Source organism: Taudactylus pleione, unplaced genomic scaffold (genome assembly GCF_031769625.1).
Source record: "Taudactylus pleione unplaced genomic scaffold, aTauple2 ptg000087l, whole genome shotgun sequence".
In the NCBI taxonomy this organism is placed as follows: Eukaryota; Metazoa; Chordata; class Amphibia; order Anura; family Myobatrachidae; genus Taudactylus; species Taudactylus pleione.
Window position 1 is genome coordinate 6,609,863 of NW_028284489.1, and position 25,116 is coordinate 6,634,978.

General features: G+C 44.8%; 1 protein-coding gene, 1 non-coding gene and 1 pseudogene across 2 annotated transcripts in view; all 3 read left to right on the plus strand.

Moving 5' to 3' along the window:
- Positions 1 to 25,116, plus strand: part of UPF1 (UPF1 RNA helicase and ATPase) — a 150,782-nt gene that overhangs the window by 96,266 nt on the left and 29,400 nt on the right. The window contains exons 8-10 of the mRNA XM_088468953.1: positions 4,891 to 4,989; positions 20,605 to 20,713; positions 20,829 to 20,988. Of these exons, the coding sequence (XP_088325079.1) occupies positions 4,891 to 4,989; positions 20,605 to 20,713; positions 20,829 to 20,988 (368 nt within the window). The remainder of the gene's footprint in view (positions 1 to 4,890; positions 4,990 to 20,604; positions 20,714 to 20,828; positions 20,989 to 25,116) is intronic.
- On the plus strand, positions 15,474 to 15,592 carry LOC148529059 (5S ribosomal RNA; annotated as a pseudogene).
- LOC148529060 (U2 spliceosomal RNA) lies at positions 18,129 to 18,314 on the plus strand. The gene has a single exon (XR_015877994.1). It is a non-coding gene; the product is annotated as a U2 spliceosomal RNA (small nuclear RNA).

The window sequence follows — 25,116 nt, forward strand, 5'->3', positions numbered from 1 at the left end:
CAAGTGTTAGGTGCCATGGTGGGGGGTAAGTAGTAGGTGAAAGTAAAGTAAGGAGAAGCACAAGAGGGTAGAGGCCCTGCTCGTAAGAGCTTACATCCTAAAGGGGAGGGGCAGACAAACAGGTGTGACACAGATGGGGTAAACAGAGGAAGGAGCATGTTGCAGCAAGTTAGGAAGGGAGCTGGAAGGCTTTGATGAAGTAGTGGGTCTTGAGAGCCCGTTTGAAGGATTGTAAAGAGGAGGCGAGTCTGTTAGGGAGAGGGAGAGAGTTCCAAAGGTCGGGAGCAGCACTGGGAAAATCTTGGAGACGGGAGTGGGAGGAAGTAATCAGTTGGCATGAGAGGCAGCGTGCATTGGTTGAGCGAAGGGGGCGGCCAGGAGAGTGGAGGGAGATGAGGTCAGAGATCTAAATGGGAGAGGAATGGGTGAGGGCTTTGTAAGCAAGTGTGAGAACCTTGAATTCTGTTCTAAAAGGGAAGGGGAGCCAGTGGAGGGCTTGTAGGAGAGGGGAGGCAGATGTAGAGCGTTTGGAGAGGAAGATGAGTCGAGCGGCAGCATTGAGGACAGACTGGAGAGGAGAGAGATGGGAGTTGGGGAGGCCAGATAGGAGAAGGTTACAGTAGTCCAATCTGGATATGACCAGTGAGTGTATGAGGGTTTTGGTGGCATCCTGGGTGAGAAAGGGTCTAATCTTGGAAATATTTTTGAGATGGAAGCGACAGGACTGAGAGAGGCTCTGGATATGTGGTTTGTAGGAGAGGGACGAGTCCAGGATAACTCCAAGACAGCGCACCTTTGGGCTAGAAGAGATAGTTGTGCCATCAATTGTTAAAGAAATAGTGGAAAGTGAGGTTATGTTGGAGGGTGGAAAAATGATCAGCTCAGTCTTAGACATATTAAGTTTAAGAAATCTCTGGGACATCCAGGAAGAAATAGCAGAGAGACAGTTGGAGATACGACTGAGGAGAGGGGGGGAGAGGTCAGAGGAGGAAAGGTAGATCTGAGTATCATCAGCATAGAGGTGATAATGGAGGTCAAAAGAGCTGATGAGTTCACCTAGAGAGGACGTATAGAGGGAGAATAGTAGAGGTGCAAGAACGGAACAAAAAATATGTATGTGCTATGCGCTTGAAATCCTATAAGTGTAGAAAAGCTGCTCGATATAATATATGCAATATAAAAAAGATTCAAGATCAAGTGCTTCTAAATAAACTCTAGAAAAGACAGACTTTTGTAAAAAAAATAAAACCTAATTCTACCACAGTATACGTGGAATAAACATATGCATATGATGTATATAGTCTTTTCAGACTGATTGGAGGGATGGGAATTATAGCAACAATGTCCCGATGATAATAGTCCATGCAAGCAGCCCATGTTTTATTTTTATTTTTTTTTACAAAAGTCTGTCTTTTCTAGAGTTTATTTAGAAGCGTTTGATCTTGAATCTTTATCTACTGTAAGAGGCTGTGGTGGGGAAAAGGAGTCATGAGAAGAGACAGAGAAGGACCGGTCTGAGAGGTAGGACGACAGCCAGGAGAGAGCAGTGTCACGTAAACCAAGGGAGTTAAGGATTTCCAGCAAGAGAGGGTGGTCAACAGTGTCAAATGCAGCAGAGAGGTCAAGGAGAATAAGCAAAGAGTAGTGGCCCTTGCATTTGGCAGCAAGGAGGTCATTGCTGACTTTTGTGAGGGCAGTTTCAGTGGGGTGGAGAGAACGGAAGCCAGACTGAAAAGGAAAAAGGAGGGAGTGGGAGGAAAGAAAGGTGGTAAGGCGTTTGTAAACAACACGCTCAAGGAGCTTGGAGGCGAGTGATGGGACGGTAGTTGGAGAGAGTGTTGGGATCAAGGGTAGGTTTTTTAAGAATGGGGGAGACTATCGCATGTTTGAATGCAGAAGGGACAGTGCCAGATGAGAGGGAGAGATTGAGGAGGTGGGCAAGATGGGAACAGGCACAAGGAGAGAGGTAGCGGAGGAGACGTGAAGGGATAGGGTCAAGGGGGGAGGGAGGACTGGATGAGAGCCATGACTTCCTCTCCAGATACAGGGGAGAAAGATGTCAGAGTCGGTGAAATGGATGGAGATGGGTGATCAGGGAAAGAAGGAGGTGTAGAGCAGGGGGACTGGTGGGATGTGATGTCCTGACATATGGCATCGATTTTGGATGTAAAGTAGGTAGCAAAGTCAACGGCAGTGAGTGAGGGGGTTAGGCGGGGAGGGGCTGGACAGAGGAGGGAGTTGAAGGTGGTGAGACGCTGGGGATTTGAGGACTGGGAGGAAATTAGGTTCTTGAAATAGGACTGTTTAGATAGGGAAAGGGCAACACTGTAGGATTAGAGCACAAATGTGAAATGGATAAAATCTGCTTTAGAGCGTGATCTTCACTGTTGCTCAGCACTTCTTGAACACCTTTGCAGATATCTGGTGCATTTGGAATGCCAGGGTTGTAGTGTGGATCTGCGAGGGTGAGTAGTGATTGCCGGTGCAACAGAGTCCAGAGCAGAAGTAAGGGAGGCATTGTATAGGGAAGCAGCTTGTTCAGGGCAGGAGAGAAAGAGGATAGGGGAGAGAAGCGAGTCAAGCAGGGAAGATAAAGAAACGGCATTGATAGCCTCAATGTTACGTTTAGTGATGGTGGCCTTCGGAGGTAGAGGAGAGGAGGGAGAGAGAGAGAGAGTTTAAAAGAAAGAAGGTGATGATCAGTGAGGGGGAATGGGGAGTTGGAATAATTAGAAATATTACAGCGGTCAGTGAAGACTAAATCAAGTGTGTGCCCACTCACATGTGAGGGTGAGGAGGTCCATTGTGAGAGACCAAATGAAGATGTGAGGGTAAGAATGTACTTAAATATGTAAATGTGGGAATCTGTGGTAGAACTACAGTATGTATGTGAAAAGTTGGGACAGTAATATTCCAACCCCATCTTCTTTACTGCTACCAGGCCTGGAGGTGTGTGTGAAGTGGAGACCACCGTGTGAATGTGCTGCAGGGGAGGCAGTGTCTGATAGTGTGAGCCATGTTTCTGTTATTGCCAGAAGGTTGAGGTTGTTTGAGATAGAGGTCATAGATAGATGTTCGTTTGTTGCAAACACAGCATGTATTCTTCAATGTGGGAGGCGTCAAGTTTTAATGGTAGATCACCAACTAATATAAGCAGAAGGTGTGAGTGATGAATATAGTTGTAGGAAGTGTTTGAAAGTTGTTTGTTGCGACAGTTTGAGGATATTGCTGTCAATGTATAATAAGAAAAAAAACTTGAATGTTAAAGAGAGAGGAGTGGATTATTGAGGTAACAATGTGCACAGAGGGGTGTGATGTAGGTGGACTGAAAGTTGTCAAAGCCCTAGAGATACCATGTACTGATAACAGAAATATTAAGCTGAGTACACACTGTCAGATATATTGGCCGATCAATTTATCGGCCAATATATCTGGTGCCCGATGGCCAGTGTGTATCGGTGAAATGTCTGAACGACGTCATTATATCGCGTTGGCTCTGCTGCACAGCCGATGGAAAGATTATATCAGTCCATCGGCAAGTGTGTACGGGCGATCAGCCGATAGCCCTTACACGTGCAGCGGCAGCCACGACGTGACCTCCTGCCAGTGGGACCCGCGGCTGCCTGGAAGATGGTCGTTCAGTGTATATGAACGACCATCATCTACAGATATATTGGCATATCACTCGATCTGCAGATATATCTTTGCACTGTCTACCCACCTTTAGAGACAGCATGAAATGTTTGATCATATTTTTATCTTATAGCAGTCCATATGTGAACAGCACAAATGTAAAAAAAAAAAACACTAATGGAATGTACTTGTTTGGGTTTTTTAATTTTAATAACCTAGTAACTATATTTATAAATAAATTATATATTAATTGTGTATTTTAAGCCACTTAATATTCTGCAACATGCCCTTTGAAATTTTAATTTTGATTCCCGTCTTTTAAATTTCCTTTTTTGCAGACTTTCAGTGAAAACTACTTTAGTTAGGGTGGATGAGGTGGATTAAATGGTTGGTGCTTTCATAAAGTTTGTTACGAACTGAACATTTAATACATGTGGTTCAATAAGTAAGGTAACAAAACCTCCCACATGTGTAATGTTCTCTATTTCGTTCTAATTTCCCACCAGGCCAGTGCAGATAGATCACTGTTTCCCCTCCCGGCCATTAGACTGCGCCTCATATCAGTAATCCTGTCCCAACCTTCGTTATAAGATGGCGGGGGCTGGCGGAGACATGGTCAAACGTTGAGGTGCGTAGTGTGATCAGATGTCTGCATCTAAAGGGCACATCAGCAACTGAAATTCATCGCCAACTTGTCGAGGTGTACGGTGATAACCTCATGTCACAGATACGGGTTTGGGGTTGGTGCACTGCCTTTGATAACATACAGACATTCAAGTTGAGCAGCGATCTGGCCAGCCAAGCACGTCCACCACAGATAACAATTTGTGCCACATTGAAGGTCTGGTCCAGGATGACAGAAGCATTTGAGTTAGTCATATTCTTTGAAAAAGCACCTGAGTGGAAGGCGATGAGCAACCGATGTTCAGCAAGCCGTCATGTCCTTACTTCATGTGAAATAACTGATATATTTTATGCCAATATAGATGCCTTGGTGTCCCGTTGGAAAAATTCTTAGACAAGTATGTGGAAAATAATTTGTACCAAGGCCATAGTATTAATTATACATACTGTATATGTACATTGAGAGGTCTTATAAACGTATTTGTTAAACCACCCTCGCATTTGCCATATTCCTTTTCAAAATAATTGTATAGTACTATTCGTTCTTTATACCCCAGCTTGAATAAGAAGCAAAGCTGATATTGTATTTTTTGTATATTGCACAGTAATTTATTTATTTTTTATTTTTTTCAGATATGCGATTAATGCAAGGAGACGAAATATGTTTGAGGTACAAAGGTGACCTTGCACCATTGTGGAAAGGTATTGGCCATGTAATTAAAGTCCCGGACAGTATCCTTTTTGTACCATCCATTTGTTTTCATTGTTATTGCAGTGCTAGAGTTTGGGATTATTTTAATAGGTCGGTTCTCCATCCATGGCCAAAAGTTTTGAGAATGACACAAGTATTTGTTTTCACAAAGTTTGCTGATTCAGTGTTTTTAGACCTTTTGTCAGATGTTTATGCAAAGAGTCAATATTTGCAGTGTTGACCCTTCTTTTTCAAGACCTCTGCAATTTGTCCTGGCATGCTGTCAATAAACCTCTGGGCCACATACTAACTGATGGCCGCCCATTCTTGCCTAATCAATGCTTGGAGTTTGTCTGAATTTGTGGGTTTTTGTTTGTCCACCCGCCTCATGAGGATTGACCACAAGTTCTCAATGGGAATAAGATCTGGGGAGTTTCCTGGCCATGGACCCAAAATGTCAATGTTTTGTTCCCAAAGCCATTTAGTTATCACTTTTGCCTTATGGCAAGGTGCTCCATCATGCTGGAAACTGCATTGTTCGTCACCAAACTGTTCTTGGATGGTTGGGAGAAGTTGCTCTTGGATGTTTTGGTACCATTCTTTATTCATGTCTGTATTCTTAGGCAAAATTGTGAGTGAGCCCACTCCCTTGGCTGAGGAGCAACCCCACACATGAGTGGTCTCAGGGAACACTGGAGTGAATACACTGGGATATAGACTGGTGAGAGAGTGGAGCCCGGCGCTTTAAATTTCTTTAGAAGTGTAGCTTACTCCTTCCCCCTCTATACCCCGCCCAACCTTGTTTAGATTTGTGCCTGAGAGGAGCTGGATGCAGAGAGGTTTGTCCCAGCCCTTTTTTATATATATTTTCTTTTTATTTATTCATGACCACAGTCTGCCTACAACGTGGGAAGCCGCTGGACTCTGAGGACCCGCAACAGCTCACTGTGCTCATTTGTTTGCTGTCTTTCAAAGTCCCTGAGTGCCGCCATTTTTGCTGAGAGATACAGATATATATGTATATATATATATATATATATAAAAAAACCTGACTGAGGCTGTGATGTGGCCTGTGTGCTGCTGAACACTGTTGGGTCAGACACTCTGAGAAATCCTCTGCTCTGTAGTTCACACCGTACAGCTAGCTGCCTCCGGCTGTGGCACATCTCCCCAGCGGCCAGCTATTATTTGAAGAGGAGGACGCTGCAACTAAACTTCAACAATCCAGGGAGTGGGCAAAATGGGAACGCCTAGGTATATGAGGGACCAAGCATACTGAAAGCAAGGGTTTACAAACAGGCCTGTTACACCTGGTTTATCAAGTTGAGAGTGATCCTTTGAAACATGGGGAAGAGGAAGGAGTGATATCCTTATATGCACTATATATTGCATTATCTGGTACGCAGAATTATTTACGTTTATTATCCACTACGTTTGCATAAGGAAATACTACACAATATTGTGTCTGTGCTTGTTTGAAGTCCTCTCTTTTAAGGTCCATTCAAGAGGGTACCTTCCCTTGGATCAATCTCCAGAATTTATTGGCACCACGCTTCCTGACCATAGGAGTGTGACCTGGACATCAGATAAGCCTTTTAAATTATATTTTTGGTACGCATATTACTTACTTTGAGCACAGATTGCTTTACTTTAAATACTGCACTATTAGGCGCACGTCTCTTATTTTTCAGCACCCATTTTTCCCTTTGCCACACTGACCACTAGAAGACTGCTGCCACCTGTCGTCATTAGGAGTGTTTTCTCCCCCCCCTTCTCATTTTGTTCACGAGTGTCATAAAGAAACTATTTATAATTTGTCATAAGACTATCCACAGAAGGAACTGAAAACTTGTGCGCCAGTATTCATATATTTCTGTAATATATAGATGTGTGTGTGTGTGTTTATATAGGAAATTATAGCGCCGAAGAGAATCAGAATCCCTTCACAGTTTAAAGTGACTCGTACTTGAAATAATTGGTATTTCAAACAATAAACGAGTAATGTGTGAAAACACGTCACTCCCCTGTATTGTGGATGTCACCTTATCAGTAAAATATTTAACAATGGTGATTTGTTAAAAAGAAAATGTGTAGATAGCACATTGCGCGCTTTATATCAGATTTCCTATGTGGGTGCAAATATTGCAGAGAGGTATATATAAGTGTGTGTGTATATATTTCTACTTCAGGGTCCATAGGGTATCCACAGGTACCTTGGGGTATAGGTGTGACGTCAGTCGCAGGGCACCAAAGAGTTAAGCTTTCAGCCTCCCAGGATGCACTAGGTCCCCCTCCTATACCCCGCCCCCGGGCCAAGGCACCTCAGTTTAGTTTGGTGCCCGGCCGGAGTCGGGTGCACCTGTTGGAGTGGGGGCTAGAAGAGCCCCTGAAGCTTATTCTTCATGCAGCTGTGGCTGCACATCTGGATGAACAGCATGGACAGTCAGTCCTGACGTCCATGCTGTCTTCCCTACACCCCGCCGGTACCAGAACGCCGGTACTGATCCGGGGATGCTGGTGGGCGTCTGGGGTCACAACTAGCGGTGACCCCAGATGCTCCGGACCATGGCCGGATTCAAGGGGGACAGAGGTAAGCAGCGGGGTCCCGCGGTGGGTCCCCGCTGATCACATGGTCCTAAGTCCCCAGGCAGGGGGCTCCCTGGGGACTGGCTGCAGCGTGGAGCCAGGCGACCAACCTGCGCTTCCACTACCCCCTGGGACAGCGGACCGCAGCAGAGCGGTAGCGCTGCGGCGTCCCAGGGGTTAAATGCATGCCAGGGGAGCGCGCCTTCCCTGTCTCACAGCCGGCGCCTCCCCCGCTGCACACAGCCCTCTCTGCATGCTGCCGACTGGTCCTGTGGCAGCGCTCCTCCCCCAGGCCAGCCTCCTCTCTGCTCCTCGGCGGCCATCTTCTCCAGAACGCATGGTGAACGCTGCTGGAAGCGCTGGACGGAAGCATCGTGGTCTGGGTCCCCCCGCATACCTCTCCTCCGCAGTGGTCAGGTCTGTGTATGCAGCGCTGTGTCCTACCAGGCCCTGTGTCTGTGTAGTTGAGTGATCAGCGCTGTTAGTGCAGGAATTGTTATTTCTCTGCATTGTATGTGACTGTGCTAGCGCTGCTGCCTGTAACTTTTCTTCTCTAAACTGTCAGCTTTATTACTGTCCCTGTTCTTCTGCTAAAGCCCTTGCGGTGCGGTGCTGCAGGGTGGTCTCTCGCCTATTTAATACTTAATTGGTGAGAGAGGTCACATACGTGGTGCCATCATGTCTGAAAGTGATTTTCCCCTCCGGCTACAGTGTACCACGTGCAAAGTACCGTTAGCGGAGGGGGAGGGTAGCGCGGAGGGCCTTTGCCGGCAGTGTTTGTCCATGGCGCGGCCTATTACGGTTACAGCACCGGTACAGGAGCCGCCCTGGGCTTGTTTCGCTCAGGCGTTAACAGCTTTAGTGGGCCAGTTAGCTCCGCAGCCCGCGTTTACTCCGATGGGTTTGTCCCAGCAGTCTGTGGTGTCGTCACCCATGCAGGGGTTCCCACGACAATTGGTGGTACCCCACAGTCTCCCTATTTCCCCGCTCCCGGGTTCTCAGGAGCCAGCGTGGGTTAACTCCCTGACGAGTTCTGTACAGCACTTGTCGGATGTGTTGCAAGGGGAGTCTGTGATGCGGCCTCATAAAAGGCCGGTGGCGTCTCTGTCCGCTCCTTATGAGGATGACAAAGGGACGTCTGATGATGGGGAGATTCTTGATCCTTACGATCAGGAACCTCTCCATACTAAGGACGCTGATGCTAAGTCCAAAGTATATATTCCTGGACTTATTCGGGCGGTCCGCACAGCCTTGGTGATTGAGGACGAAGTTCCCCCAGCGGCTAAATCTAAGTATGCCTTTTTCAAAGATGTGAAGGGCGATGCCACAGTCTTTCCTCTTTCGGGTCAGTTGGTGGACCATTTAGAGGAGGCGTGGAAACAACCTGGCAAAAGATACCAGCCGCAGAGACGCCTGGCGGTGGCTTATCCGTTCGCGGATAATTATTTTGCTAAGTGGGAATCCCCTCCACAGGTGGATTCTCACGTGACCCGTCTTGTCCGTAGTGCCACATTGCCGATGCCATCCATGTCCTCCCTTAAGGATGCTACGGACCGCAAGGTAGAAATCTGCCTGAAGTCCGCTTATTCCCTTGCAGGGGGGGCAGCACGTCCGGCTATGGCCATTTGCTGGGTTGCCAGAGCGATGGAGCGCTGGGCGGATTCATTAGAGGCTTCTTTTGAATCCGACTGTCCGGCCGATCAGGCGGAGTTGATTGGCAATCTCCGTGATTCGGCCACCTACATCAACGAGGCGGCTCTAGACATTAGTACTCTGGTGTCTAGAATTTCTTCAGCAGCGGTAGCTGCTCGTCGCACCTTGTGGCTGCGATCCTGGAAGGCGGACGCAGATTCCAAGAAAGGTCTGGAAGCGTTGCCGTTTACCGGAGAAGTTCTCTTCGGTCCGGATCTGGATAAGATTGTGGCCACGCTGGCGGCAGCCAAATCTGCTTGTCTCCCGTCGGCCGCTGCTCCTTCTGGTTCGGGACCATCGTCCTTTCGGTCATCTAGGGCCCAGGGCAGGCAGGCCCAAACCACAGTCGTTTCCTCGACAGGCTGGCCCTAAGAAATCGGTCAAGCCCCGGAAGCAGGCATGGAGTACCAGACGTCCGGCCCCCAAGCCAGATGACAAGCCTGCGGCCTGACGGTCCGGGCCTCCCTTTGGGGGATCCCAGGGTGGGAGGCCGCCTGCTACGGATCGCCCAGTGTTGGTCGACCACTACGACAGACACTTGGGTTCTGGAGGTGGTTTCCCACGGATACGCCCTCTCCTTCCGGCACAGACCCCCGGCTCGCTTCTTCACCACGGGTCTCCCATCAGACTGGAACAAGGCTACGGAGCTGCGGAAGGTATTGCACACTATGCTCCAGGCTGGAGTTATAGTGGCGGTTCCATTCTCCCAGAGGGGCCAGGGTTTCTATTCAAATCTATTTTTGGTACAGAAACCCAATGGGTCATATCGTCCGATTCTCAACCTCAAAGCACTCAACAAGTCTTTGCGGGTCCCGAAGTTTCGGATGGAGACCCTATGGTCCATCATTCTGGCGCTGGAACCTGGGGACTACTTGGTGTCATTGGACATACAGGACGCTTACCTGCATGTCCCTATTCTTTGGCGCCATCAACAGTTCCTCAGGTTTGCAATCCGCAGCGACCACTTCCAGTTTCGGGCGTTACCTTTTGGCCTGGCAACAGCACCACGTGTTTTCACCAAGGTGATGGCGGTCATGGCGGCTTCTCTGCGGCTGCAGGGAGTCCGCATGTTGCCGTATTTGGACGACCTGTTATTGGTGGCAGGATCTCCAGAGCTCCTGTTACGCCACTTGGACCTGACCATTGCACTGCTGCAACGGCACGGCTGGCTAATCAACTGGCAGAAGTCCACTCTTATCCCGTCTCGGAGGATTCTGCATCTTGGAGCCTTATTGGACTCGGGACAGCAAAGGATCTTCGTGACGGAGGACAAGATCTCTGCTTTACAGTCAAGGGTGCGCAGTTGCCTGCACAACCGCCGGGTGTCCTTACACTCGGCGATGAGGTTACTGGGCTCCATGGTGTCGGTGTTCGACATGGTGGAATACGCCCAGTTTCACTCCAGACCTCTGCAGCACCTGATCCTGTCCAAGTGGAACGGGCTGACCTAGTCTTTGAAGTCCCAGACGATTGTGCTCACCCAGGAGGTTCGCCTGTCCCTTGCGTGGTGGTTACAGACGACCCACCTCAACAAGGGACGTCCGTTCTGGGTTCCAAATTGGGTCCTGTTGACAACGGACGCCAGTCTTCGGGGCTGGGGAGCAGTTTCGGGTCCACACTTGTTCCAGGGCAGGTGGACGCCGACAGAAGCGGAGCTTCCAATAAATATCTTGGAACTCCGTGCGGTCTTCAATGCTCTCCAGCAGGCACAGCGGTTTCTCCAGGGTCGCCCGGTGCAGGTCCAGTCGGACAACGCTACCACCGTGGCCTACATAAACAGGCAAGGAGGAACACTCAGTCGGGCGGCTCTCGTAGAGGTCTCTCGGATCCTGGTTTGGGCGGAGCGCAATCTTCCGGCCATATCAGCGGTCTTCATCCCGGGAGTGCTAAATTGGGAGGCGGACTTTCTAAGTCGCCAGGACGTTCATCCGGGGGAATGGTCCCTGCACCCGGACGTTTTTCAACTACTGGTGGACAGGTGGGGTCTTCCAGAAATCGACCTCATGGCGTCCCGGCACAACAACAAGTTGCCGGTGTACGGGTCTCGCACAAGAGACGAAGGGGCGTCTCTGGTGGATGCTCTGTCCGTCCAGTGGACGTTCCGGTTCGCATACCTGTTCCCTCCGGTCTCCCTTCTTCCACGGGTAATCCGGAAATTCAAACAGGAAGGAGGGACGCTCCTGTTGATAGCTCCCGCGTGACCCAGACGGCACTGGTTCTCAGACCTTCAGGGTCTGTCCGTGGACATTCCTCTGCGGTTGCCGCTACGACCGGACCTTCTGTCTCAGGGTCCTTGCCTTCACCCGGACCTGACTCGGCTGTCTTTGACGGCGTGGCTGTTGAGACGGCCATGCTGAGGTCCCGGGGGTTTTCCAGCTCTGTGGTGCGTACCATGTTACGAGCTCGGAAACAGTCTTCCGCGAGGATATACCATCGCGTGTGGCATACGTTCTTACAGTGGTGTCGACCGAGAGGTTATGCACCGCGGGAGTTTCGTCTGTCTCGGATTCTCGCCTTCCTGCAAGCGGGACTAGATCATGGGCTTCGCCTTGCTTCTTTGAAGGTACAGGTTTCGGCCCTATCTGTCTGGTTTCACCGTAGGATTGCTACAATCCCGGATGTGCGCACCTTTATGCAGGGTGTTCTCCGCATTCAGCCGCCCTTTGTTCCACCTGTGGCGCCTTGGGATTTGGCTGTGGTCCTGAGGGCTCTCCAAGGACCGCCGTTTGAACCACTGGGCTCAGTGGATCTTAAATGGCTAACAGCTAAGACTGTTTTCCTTCTGGCCATTGCTTCGGCCAGACGTGTTTCTGAGTTAGGGGCTCTTTCTTGTAGACCCCCTTTCTTGGTTTTTTATGGGAACAGGGCAGTGCTCCGCACTCGGCCTGAGTTTCTTCCCAAAGTTGTTTCCCAGTTTCATGTTAACGAGGAAATAGTTGTTCCGGCCTTTAACTCACCGGGTCTTTCCGTGGGTGAGGCCTCTTTGGATGTTGTGCGGGCCTTAAGGACTTATGTTGACCGCACTTCTTCGTTTAGGAAGTCGGACGCTTTGTTTGTCCTCTATGGCTTCCGTAAAAAGGGTTGGCCTGCTTCAAAGCAAACTTTGGCAGCCTGGATCCGTATGGCTATTTCTGAAGCTTATCTTCATGAAGGCCTACCGGTCCCTCCTTCTCTGAAGGCTCATTCCACTAGGTCTGTGGGTCCTTCGTGGGCAGCTCGACGTGGTGCCTCGGCAGTTCAGATCTGCAAGGCTGCTACGTGGTCTTCTGTCCATACCTTCGTGAGGTATTACAGGTTTGACACCTTCGCCTCTCAGGATGCTTCCTTCGGGCGGCGGATTCTCCTTTCTGCACAGGAGCGTCCCCACCCTTAAAGGATACTGCTTTGGGACATCCCCAAGGTATCCTGTGGATACCCTATGGACCCTGAAGTAGAAAATATGAGATATGGTAAGAACTTACCCTTGTTATCTCTATTTCTACGAAGTCCATAGGGTTCCACAGGACTCCCGCCCTGTCGCACCTGTGCTGCAGATGGGCTTTGCTCTGGTCACCGGTTTTCCGTCTCCCTCTGGTGAGAATGTGATTCTTGTATGTGTCCAGATCTTTGTTCTCTCTCTTCCTTCTCCTCCTCCGGCCTATGGCTTGGTAACTAACTGAGGTGCCTTGGCCCGGGGGCGGGGTATAGGAGGGGGACCTAGTGCATCCTGAGAGGCTGAAAGCTTAACTCTTTGGTGCCCTGCGACTGACGTCACACCTATACCCCAAGGTATCCTGTGGAACCCTATGGACTTCGTAGAAATAGAGATAACAAGGGTAAGTTCTTACCATATCTCATATTATATGTGTGTATATATATATATATATATATATATATATGTGTGTGTGTGTGTATATCAATGTGCAAATTATTAATATTGTGAACCGTGCATGTGCAACAATACAAATAAATATTATAAACATAATAACTTATTAGACAGTGAATTTATAAAAAATATTTTTAATAACGAGAAATGCCTCAAGCAATAGGGCGACCAACATACAATAATAAATATGCCACTGACAGATGTTAAAAACAGTTAGCATAAAAACAAGGTAAAAATACAAATTTACAATGGAGGGATAAAAACGGGAATGGCTTATCTGAATATGGAAAGGTAAGTTCATGGAAGGTGGAGTCAGGAGTTTCCAACGTGTTTCGTCCAAATTACTGGACGACTTCAAGGGATATGTTTCTCCTGTGGAGTACCTGGTATAAATACCCACTTACTGGGACAAACTAGCCATCAAGTGACATCACTTCCGGTTTCGCGGAAAAATGTTCGTTTTATTAATTGAAAAATAGTTATTGTCCAAATGGTGTTAGGATGTTAGAGAGTGGAACTGCTGTTACTTGGATCTAATTGCGATCCAGCATTAAGTGTTTCTTTACTGGTATAGATTATCATGTGGTAAACCCGGAAGTCACGTGATTTCGCTACTTCCGCCCGGTTCGGGTGATATTTGGGGAGTCTAGTGAGCTGCCACCGCCCTGACTTAGTGCTCAGATGACTTGTGTTGGCCATCTTGGTGCTCCCGGATAGAAGCTACAGTGATTTTTCACAGCTGCGGTGGCCATCTTGGTACTCCTATTCTCAGGGTTTGCGGCGGCCATCTTAGTTCTCATATATGTCATAGGTGTCCATCTTGATACTCCTAGTCTCAGGGTTTGCAGCGGCCATTATATTATTCCTAGGTAACTAATAATAGACAGCTTCAGATTATGGTGGCCATCTTGGTACTCTCATTTTATTCAATGCAGCCATCTTAATAAACCCCAATTGGAATATATCATCATAGGATGAGTGATGGATATTTCGATATGCCAAAATAATCTGTTTTTCATAAGGATAACTCCTAAATATAAGTAAAAATTAATATTCGTATTTATATCTATTTATATATAAAGCAGATTATAGGTTCCCTTTATTATAAATGTATTACTGACATATGTATAGTGGGAAATAAATCTGTTAAATTACATTTAAAATATGGGCCAGGTATGCAATTGTTTACTAATAAAGGCAGTTAGAGCAACCAAAGAATGATTAAAATATGTTCAGGAATTAAATATATTTTCATGAAACCAGTTCAGGGGCGGAGTATGTATTCCATATTTCATATAATGTAGTCCAGAGAGGCCGGAGTTCTTATGATGATGTATTCTAGAACATATTAAACAAGAATCAGATTTTCGACATTACAAAGATATGATTCTAATAGTGATACTGATCATTTTTTATCCCCGGGTCCAGAACATAATCCAACAAGCACGAGAAAATCTTTCTTCAAAGAAACCACAAGATTAGCATCCCCAACTTTCCATAGAATAAAGAGGAACTGCAGTGAGGCCGCTATTGTGAAGAACAAATACAGCTATATAGCAATAGATTCCTAGAAAAAGAGTACCCAGAAAAAGTTCTGATCGAAGCAGCAGAAAAAACTAAATCTTTAAATAGATGTGAACTACTAAAGTATAAGGATCCACCCAGAAAATATGATAACATCCCATTCATCACCACTTTTAATTGACAAGAAAGAAAAATTAAGAATGTTTTTAATAAACATTGGAACATTTTACTAATGGACCCAGTTTTGAAAGAGGTTCTCCCCAAAAAAGCGACAATCGTCTTCAGGAAGGCCAAAAACCTTAAAGATACACTAGCACCTAATATGCTAAGAAATGCCGGCACTTTAAAACCAACAGCTTTTCATAATTGCCCAGGCTGCTACAAATGTGGTAAATGCAATATCTGTAAATATGTACACAGAGAAAGAAGGATCTTCCACAACTCCACAAACCAGTAAGGAATACAAAATCAAAAACCATTTAAATTGCAACTCTACATCAGTTATATACTTGCTGGAATGTACATGTGGGACTAAATATATGGGCAAAACTAAACGTCCAATAAAATTGCGAATACAAGAACATATTCGGAATATAAAGAACAAAGTAGAAGGACATCTGGTATTCAAACATTTTATTCAGCATCATCACTCCAATCCAGAAGACTTGACCTTTAAAACAATTGAACATATGTACAACTTGGAGAAAGGGGCGGAGATCTGGCAAACAAACTATCCAAAAGAGAAATGTACTGGATCTTTGAACTCGAAGCGATGACACCGCGAGGATTCAACGACAACTACGAGATAGCTCCTTTCCTATGAACACCTTCTGATGGTATTTGTGAATCTTGTACTGTATCTACAGTCATACCTCACTATAAGCGCCCAATCCCGTCAGATCTTGGAAGCTAAGCAGTGATGGGCCTGGCTAGGACTTGGGTGAAAGATCACCAGGGAAAACTAGGAACTGTAGTTTTTAGCAAATTTCACTTTTTTATACCATCAGCCTGCAGCTATCTGAGAGCAGAAAAGATCAGAAAACAAGACTGAGCTTATAAGAAACGGCATGAAGTCATGAACACATCACAAAAAGAAACCCCGGCCTCCCTGGACTACAGTATATGAAATATGGAATAATTACCCAGGCCATACCATCAGCCTGCAGCTATCTGAGAGCAGAAAAGATAATCAAGAAACAGGATCAAGTCATAAACACATCATCATAAGAACTCCGGCCTCTCTGGACTACATTATATGAAATATGGAATACATACTCCGCCCCTGACTCTTAAAATTAACTCCTGAACACATTTTAATCATTCTTTGGTTGCTCTAACTGCCTTTATTGGTAAACAATTGCATACCTGGCCCATATTTTAAATGTAATTTGACAGATTTTTTTCCCACTATACATATGTCTGTAATACATTTATAATAAAGGGAACCTACAATCTGCTTTATATATAAATAGATATAAATACTAATATTTTCTACTTATATTTAGGAGTTATCCTTATGAAAAACAGATTATTTTGGCATATCGAAATATCCATCACTCATCCTATGATGATATATTCCAATTGGGGTTTATTAAGATGGCTGCATTGAATAAAATGAGTACCAAGATGGCCACCATAATCTGAAGCTGTCTGTTATTAGATACCTAGGAATAATATAATGGCCGCTGCAAACCCTGAGACTAGGAGTACCAAGATGGACACCGATGACACATGAGAACCAAGATGGCCGCCGCAAACCCTGATAATATGAATACTAAGATGGACAATGATGACATATGAGAACTAAGATGGCCGCCGCAAACCCTGAGAATAGGAGCACCAAGATGAACACTAATGACATATGAGAACCAAGATGGCCGCCGCAAACCCTGAGAATAGGAGTACCAAGATGGACACCGATGATAACACACATGAAAACTAAGATGGCCACCGCCGATTGCGGCTGTGAAAAATCACTTTAGCTTCTATCCGGAGCACCAAGATGGCCGACACAAGTCATCTGACCACTAAGTCAGGGCGGAAGCAACTCACTAGACTCCCTAAATAGCAATAGCGCCTGAACCTGGCGGAAGTAGCGAAATCACGTGTCTTTCGGGTTTACTACATGATAATCTATACCAGTAAAAAAACACTTAATGCTGGATCGCGATTAGATCCAAGTAACAGCGGTTCCACTCTAACATCCTAACACCATTTGGACAATAAACAACTTTATTTTTCAATTACTAAAACGAACATTTTTCCGCGAAACTGGAAGTGATGTCACTTCCTGTCTAGTGTGTCCTAGTAAGTGGGTATTTATACCAGCTACCCCACCGGAGAAACATATCCCTTGAAGTCCAGTAATTTGGATGAAATGCGTTGGAAACTCCTGACTCCACCTTCCATACTCAGATAAGCCATTCCCGTTTTTATCCCTCCATTGTATATTTGTATTTTTACCTTGTTTTTATGCTGTTTTTAACATCTGTCAGTGGCATATTTATTATTGTATGTTGGATGCCCTATTGTTTGAGGCATTCCTCGTTATTAAAGATATTATTTTTTATAAATTCACTATAATAAGTTATGATTATAATATTTAATATTTATTTGTATTGTTGCACATGCACGGTTCACATCTTATATTAATAATTTGCACATTGATGTGTGTGTGTGTGTGTATGTATATTCTCTATTTCTCCCTCCAAAAAGTTCGGCACTCTAGATGGTGAAATAATTCAGGGTGCCTTCCTAAATGAATAAATGTACAGCAGATTTTTTCCTATCGTGATGCCCTAGATATTGTCTGCACCCATGCATTTTCTTATTTAAACACGCTTTGATTTGTTTTCCAGTTGGCAGTGCCGCCTCTGGTTTTTTTTTCTTATTATTGTGGTGCTGCAGGGCATCACGAGATATATATCTCTCTCTCTCATAGATTATATATATATAAAATCTATCTCAGCGAATGCTGTCTTACAGTGCCGCCCGGTGCGCCGGTTTCCATAGCAGCGGCGTTGCCCGCTATTGCAGTGCTGATCCTTGAGATCTCTACAGGGCATGGTTTACAGGCTGGGGTGGAGCTTACCATACTCCGCTCGGGTGCCTCTCTAATGGTGGGGGGTCTACCATTGCCTCTGGGGCATAAGTAGCTCTCCAGCTCCCCTGCAGCTAGACTCCCCACACCACAGGCACTATAGGTTTTCAGTGAGTTACCAGGGTATACTACTTATAGGCACACTAAGTTGTGTGTCTCCTTTATATTAGCCAGTATGTTTTCTGCATAGTATACAATCATCTCTGGGTTCAGATCCCAGTTGTATCAAATTTTATTTTAAAATATTGTATATTAGTTTAGGTACATATTATATACCTGTATATGTACATATATACTGATCTCTGCATATTCCTGTATTGCTACAGAAATCTATGATTGCAGCCTATTGGTTCAATCGCAGGGACTGTTCGCAAATATGTCTGTCTACGTTCCTGCTGTACGACCTACTTGGTATTGATTCTCGAACTTTTGGCCTGGATCAAGTGTAGTATCTGTTCTTATCAGCTAATATCTGATACGCCCTTACGGGAGGCTACTTTCATTTGCCCTGTACTTATTCAGTCGGTCGGTACATACGCACAATTCATGCTTATGGGTATAATTGCTTTTGTCTTGCAATGCAGGAGCAAATATCTCCTTATGAAAGGTGTCTTATTGCAGTGTAAGAAGTGATGGGTTTTTATCCAATGCTGCACTCTAGTTTCGAATTGTCTTTTTCTTGGTGCTTGGTAGGAACGTATTAGTTGTCACCCACCTCCTTCCGGCTGTACAATCTTTTTCTTGTCTCCAGTGGGGACATTGTTGTTCTTCACTTGGGGCTGACGCAGGCTCCAGGTTGCTGCCTTATCTATCTTCTTCTGACACATGTTGATCCTGCTACCACGTTTACACGTTCCCAGGGAACTTTACGGTGCAGTCTCTTGGGTCTTCCTTCTGCCCTACGATATATTACACTTGGTTTGGTTTGCTTTTCTTTCACTCCGGTTGTGTTGAGACTCTGGTCTTGGTGAGCTCCACCGTTGCCCTGAAAACCTGTTCTATTGTTGGTTTTCATATCGGCTTGATCGGTGTCAAAGTTGGTGATCTGTCCTGTGGATCTCCCTTCCTCTACTGATGGGTGGGGCTTCGTGTGCTGCCTGCTATTGGCCTATGTTGGCCCCGATCTTATTTTGATGAGGATGCTTCTGCACAGTCTCTAAAGGTCCTCTGCACTTTCAGGTTTTCAGTCTTCTTTTTTTTTTTTTTTTTTTGCTTTCAGGCACAAACCAGTTCCTGGTCTGTGCTTTAATCCTGTATCCAGAAGGGGCTGATCTGTTGTTACCCCCCCCCCCCCCCCTACTTCCGTTTCTGCCCTTTTTCCAATAACAGTCTAGCTATTGTCGGGTTCTGTTATCACTGGACGGTTTTTCCTTTCATTCTTACTCTGTTTATCGGTGCATTCAGTGGGGTCCTCACAGGTTGCCAGATGTGGGGCTTTTCTCTTTGAGGTGCGGCTGCTCGGTCCACAGTCTTTCTTGGTATGCTTTCTCCTTGTTAGCAAGGGTCCCTGATTTGGACCCGACCTACTCCGGAAGCGTTGGATCCTTTTTGCTGTCTGTTTGTTAAAGTCTACGATGTTGTTTGCCTGGTGACCACTGTCTCCAAACATGGACTCTGGGCTCTGCAGGATCTCAGCGCCTTCCCACCCGGGAGGGTCAGCTTTGTGTCGTCCCCAGTGTATTCACTCGAGAGTCCCTTAGTGGATGAAGGAGAAAATAGGATTTTGGTACTGTTCCTGGTCTTGGACCTTCTTAGTTGGTTCCTCCTTGTCTCTCCTTTTTTGTTTTCTTAACTGAGGTCAGGTGGGTTATAGAGGGGGAGGAGCCAGCTACACTTCTAAAGAAATTTAAAGTGCCGGGCTACACTCTCTCCCGTCTATACCCCAGTATATTCACTTCAGTGTCCCCTATGGAATTATAAAAAGCAAGCTTTTTTTCATTTAAGTATTAACGAATAAAAAAATAAGTTGATTATGGGGTAATTTGAGGACACTTCAAAAAAAAAAAAGAACCACTTGTAACTCCTACCTGCAATGTTTTAAACAACTATCCCATCCATACAGCATCTCCATATACCTGTCCCACATCTTTTAACCCATTATTCTGCACTTTGCTTATTTAACCCTATTAACACTCACCTTTTTTAAATAGGGATTTTTCCCAAATTTGTACTTGTTCCTGACATGTGAGAAAAAAAAATTGCAGTTATTTTCTACTAAAATTACCTTTGAAATTTGCGCACGTAATTGAAAAACTAAAAATTTACACTCAATTGGACATGTCCCTTAAATTGTAGGGAGATATTACCAGTGTCGTAGGAGTCTAAAGCGGCCCATACACGGTGCGATTTTTTTTTTAAACTATGTGGATGATTTTGATCAATCGTAACGATCAATCGTGCACATCGTGTGTTTGTCTGTCTACGATGCTGATGCTCGTCCCCGCAGTTGTATAGCTGGATTGTAGATCTTACTGCAAAACCGTAAGATTCCGATCTATTGTGTACAATGTGATACACTTGTATGCATCTTATCGTATGATTGGAACAATCTTACACCATTTGACCACATCGTATGGAGAATTTCAAGGGAACAATTTCAAGGGCAATCGTACAACACATCTTACAAACTTATAATTGCACCGTGTATGGCCGGATATAGAGGTCGTTTTAGCATATTGTGTGGGATTGCCCTTGGATTCATAGACTTTCTATTACTTTGTGGCAATATATTTCTTTCCTCAGATGTTTATTTTGGATATAGCTGAAAGTCTGGGTAAACACATTTGAATACTGATATGATTTGACAATATTGATTAAAGTAATCACAAAAATATATTTGTTTAATTTAATTCCTCTTATCGTGTTGTATTACTTAATGGAGTTCTTTAGATTATGGTGATGAAATTGCTATAGAGCTGAGAAGCAGTGTTGGTGCACCAGTGGAAGTAACTCACAATTTCCAAGTGGATTTTGTGTGGAAGTCAACATCCTTTGACAGGTATGTCACCTTAAACATGTATGCCTAAATAATTACGTTTCACAAAACTGTTTTAACGGATTAACTGATTTTATTTTAAATATATTTGTTCCCTGCTCTTATTTCTTTTATCTAGAATGCAGAGTGCATTGAAAACCTTTGCAGTAGATGAAACTTCAGTTTCTGGATACATATATCATAAACTTCTTGGACATGAAGTGGAAGATGTAATTATTAAGTGTCAACTTCCAAAGAGGTTCACAGCGCAAGGACTACCAGATCTCAACCATTCACAGGTTAAAAAAAAAAATCTGAATTGGAGTCTGTCATGTTTTTTGTGTTTTCTTGTACATCAATTTGGGGGACACTGGAAAGATGGTGTGAACATGTACACAAAGGAGTTTGGGCACTTTAAGAAAAAAGTATGCACAGTATCTGCTCATACCTCTCTGTATTGTATCCAATAGTCAACAGCTGTGGTTCTCAAGTACCACAAACAAGTCATTTTTTGTGAATTTCTATATGCACAGGTGTTAATCTACTTTGCTCGGTCAGTAATTATCTCACCTGCATCCACAGACCAAAATCCACAAAACATGATCTATTGGGGATTCTTGAGGTTGAGAACCACTGGCCTATAGGACTTTGGGGAAAAAAAAGTGTCAAAAGGACTAGGGTGTATTTTTCCCCTATAGTGCTGCTCATTACAGTTTTAGTTTTCACTTTCTCAGAAAGGCTGTAAGCTCCTGCAGTGGGGACTCGATCACTACCACCTCTAATAGTGACCATGACCCTAATGATGCAGTACTAGAGAACTTTTCAGAGGCTGAGAAATAATTTTCTGAAATTCTGTGTTCACTGAAGGCGACTAGACATTTTTACTATGCATTCTTTACCGGCACTGTGGCTTGCATTTGCTGAAACTCTGGTGCATGATAGAGTCAGATGAGGGATTTGCTACTAAAAATTAACCCTCACTAGGTACCAACAGTAATGGTGATGGTTTTTACCATGAACAGCTTAAAAATCTAGATAGTGTGCCTAAGAAGGAGGGGCTTCTCCTGACAGTTTACATTTTCCTTGGGGTTTTTCAGCTCACAGAAAAAGCGGTTATTAGACAGATGACCCATAGATGTTTCTACTACTTTCGCCTAGTTAGTGTGAATATTGGTGTAATTTATTCCTGTAAACCTGTGGGGTCTTGAATCTGTTGTAGTGTCACTTTCTGTTGATTGTGTACTACACCTGTCCTCTTTGCTCATCATGTTTGACAACGTAAGTATTTCTGGATCTGCTGGGGTGAGATCAGTGACTTGTTTTTTTTTTTATGCTGTCATGTACAGATGTGCCCTCATACACAGGGCATCTTTAGACCATACTACGCAAGACACCTGGTGCGACTGACACTATCTGAGAGGAGTAGCGTACCATATTTTTCTTTCAATTTTGCGTCTGTCATACCAGAAAAGCTAGACTGTAACTTTAACCACACAGAAATTGGTTTTACTCGCATACAAGGCCACAGAGGAAGAACTAACTGTTCGCATCAGAGCTCCCATTGTTATTGTAAGCTAGCCATGCAGTTCTGTCGCTCCCAGTTTCATTATGTTAATAAATTGCACAGTCTATTGATGAGATTAGAGGTGTGCAAGTGAAGATGTTACTCAGTGTTGTCCCCAGAATATTTTTCCAGCCGGGTGGCATCAAGAAGTAGCCGGGTGGGGGCCTTTGCAATAATAAAATGTTTTAAACCTTGACCTTCTAATGATTTAAACTTGAAATAACATTTTGTATATTAATTTTCCTCTTATTAGTCATCTGATTATGAAAAAGCTGCACAGTCTGTAGGATCTAGTCCCTTTTTATACAGCTCCCAGATACTGTCCCCACTTTCAGGCTCCCAAAGTGCCGGGTGGTGTACCCGCAAAAAACAGCCTGGGGAGAACACGGTTACTCCTTCCAGTTCCCCACTCAAAGTTTAAGGTACCCAACCAGTTTTGGGCACGAGGACATTTAATCAAAAGCCAAATTGGGCCCAGAGTCTGGGCACATTGGTAGAAGGCTTGAAGTTTTTCTCGTCTTTGTAGATGAAGCCCATCAGTGGTCCAGTCCTGGGAATGATAAGACTCTGACCTTTACTGAGATATGTAGAGAGGCTGAGACTCGTACAAGGAAAAAGGGGGTAGAAGACCTTTCTTTTTTTTCTTTTTTTATTCAATCTATTGCTTTTGTGACGTAATTTAAAGGACATTTTTTCAAAGTAAGGCAGGGGAGGGTATAAAGTACCAATCGATGTATAAATAACAAACGGGAATGTACACGAACATAACAAAAATAGGTTTGTGATGCATGAAGTACATCTGAAAAAAAATTCTCATATTAGAATGAATAAATGAGGGCTACAGAAGATGAAGGGACATAAATGAATGAGGTTGTCCGGGAGAGGTTATATACAAGGGATTCTTATATTTTATTCTTATTTTTTTTTTTCTTGAAGAGGGGTTTGTAGTTTCATAATAATGGTCCATTCATGAATACTATACGTTAACAAATTTCTATGGAGTATAATGCTAAAGGGGATATAGTTATGAGACCGGAGGCAGCAATGCTACCTGGTCTAAATCTTGACGCCGGAATCCAGAAGAACGCCAGCCCGAACGAGGTAAGTCTGGTTTGCCCTTAGCATTTAGCCACGTTAGGTTTTTTAGGGGGAGAGTTAGGGTTAGGCACCCCTAGGGGGGAGGGTTAGGGTTAGGCACCCCTAGGGGGGAGGGTTAAGGTAAGGCAGGCACCCCTAGGGGGGAGGGTTAGGGTTAGGCACTAACGGGAAAGGTTAGAGGGAGGAGGTGGGATGGTAAGTATACTTACCCGACCCCTGTCGGGATGCCGCTATTGGTATTTTGACAGGAGGCATCCCGACAGCCGGCATTACATACCGATTCCTGCTAAAGAACTAATCCATACCATAAACTTGTCAAACTCTCCTGATCAGATAGAACAGTGACGGAGGTTTCCGGTATGGGGCAATATAGCATTTAGTGGCACTTTTAATCTGTGTAATGAGTTTCTGGGTATATTTAGGAGTGTTTAGTATGTTGCACAACAGTTGGAGAGTTTGCCTGAAACGTGAATTCTGGTCAGTTGATTCCTATTAATGCAGCTACTCCTCAAATATGGTTTACAAGGGCAATGCAAAACCATTTTAAAATATATAGAGACTTGCTTGGGCCTATTGTAGCATCACCTAGTATTATTGAAGCCATAAAAAAGTGGTTGGAACATCTTTCAGAAGGGCTACTTGGTTGACCACGTGAGAGGAGACATCAGAATATCTGGGATGCTGCTCTTGATGCAGGACATACAGGGGCCAGTGTTTCAGCTTCAGCGGTTGGGGTATGTTATATTTGTTTGACTTAAACCCTTTCGTATCCTATTAATGTTGTGTTGGGCCCTGAACTGATCAGATTATTAGGCAGGTCACAGGAGGCAAAAGCTATTTCCTGCATATTAATGCTTAAAAATGAGCTAAGGGCCTAAACGTGAGTGGTACTAGTTGCAGATGGCGATACTCTGCCACACGTGCGGGGCAGTATAGTGGTCTACAACATAACCAGCCTCCAAAATCTTGGTAAGTAATCAGCATGTTGGGCCTTAAGTGATCATGAGAGCTGTTTATACTGGAGATAGGCAAGTAAGTAGTACCATGTGGTCTCAGAATAATAATTTTCGGATAGCTGAGAGCAGTGTAAAAGTATTTTTGGGCGGCGGGGGGTTTAACACCTGTAACCTGTGGAGTTTTTATTTATTAAAGATGTTTGTTTTTTTAAATTAAACTGAGAACCACAAGTACCAGGGCAAGCTGGCATTTGTGGTTCTACAAGTGCCGGCAGGCCCTGGCAGCTATGTTTGGCAACCGGGCGTGTATCTGTAGTGCACAGTGGACTAGGGATAGTGGAATTATGTGGAGGGACTCCCACATGGACATAACTACCATAGATGCAAGGGGTGCAGATGCTATGTGGCCCAAAGCTGAGTGGGACCCATCTTCCTTGTCAAACTTGCATGTGTTACATTTCTCACCAATGGGTGGTACATTGGGGCCCTTACAAACTTTAGCTATGGGGCCTTCAAATAGTTACACATCTGGACTCCCACACTGCATTCTGCACAATATGGTTCCATCATGTCTACCTGGTCAAGCTTAGTGCTGGTTAGTGGATAATCGGGGGACCCCACGCTATTCCCCCTTTTTGTGCAGCAAGTGTTGCGTGTGCTACTTCTATAGATTCTTCATATAGTTTCTTTGAGCAAAACTTTTTTTTGCCAGCGTATCAACCATTGAAGTAGATACAATTCCTTAAGTAGATGACAACTGTTCTTTTAGCAATCTCTATGGTGACAATCGCTTTTAGAAGTAGCTCTGT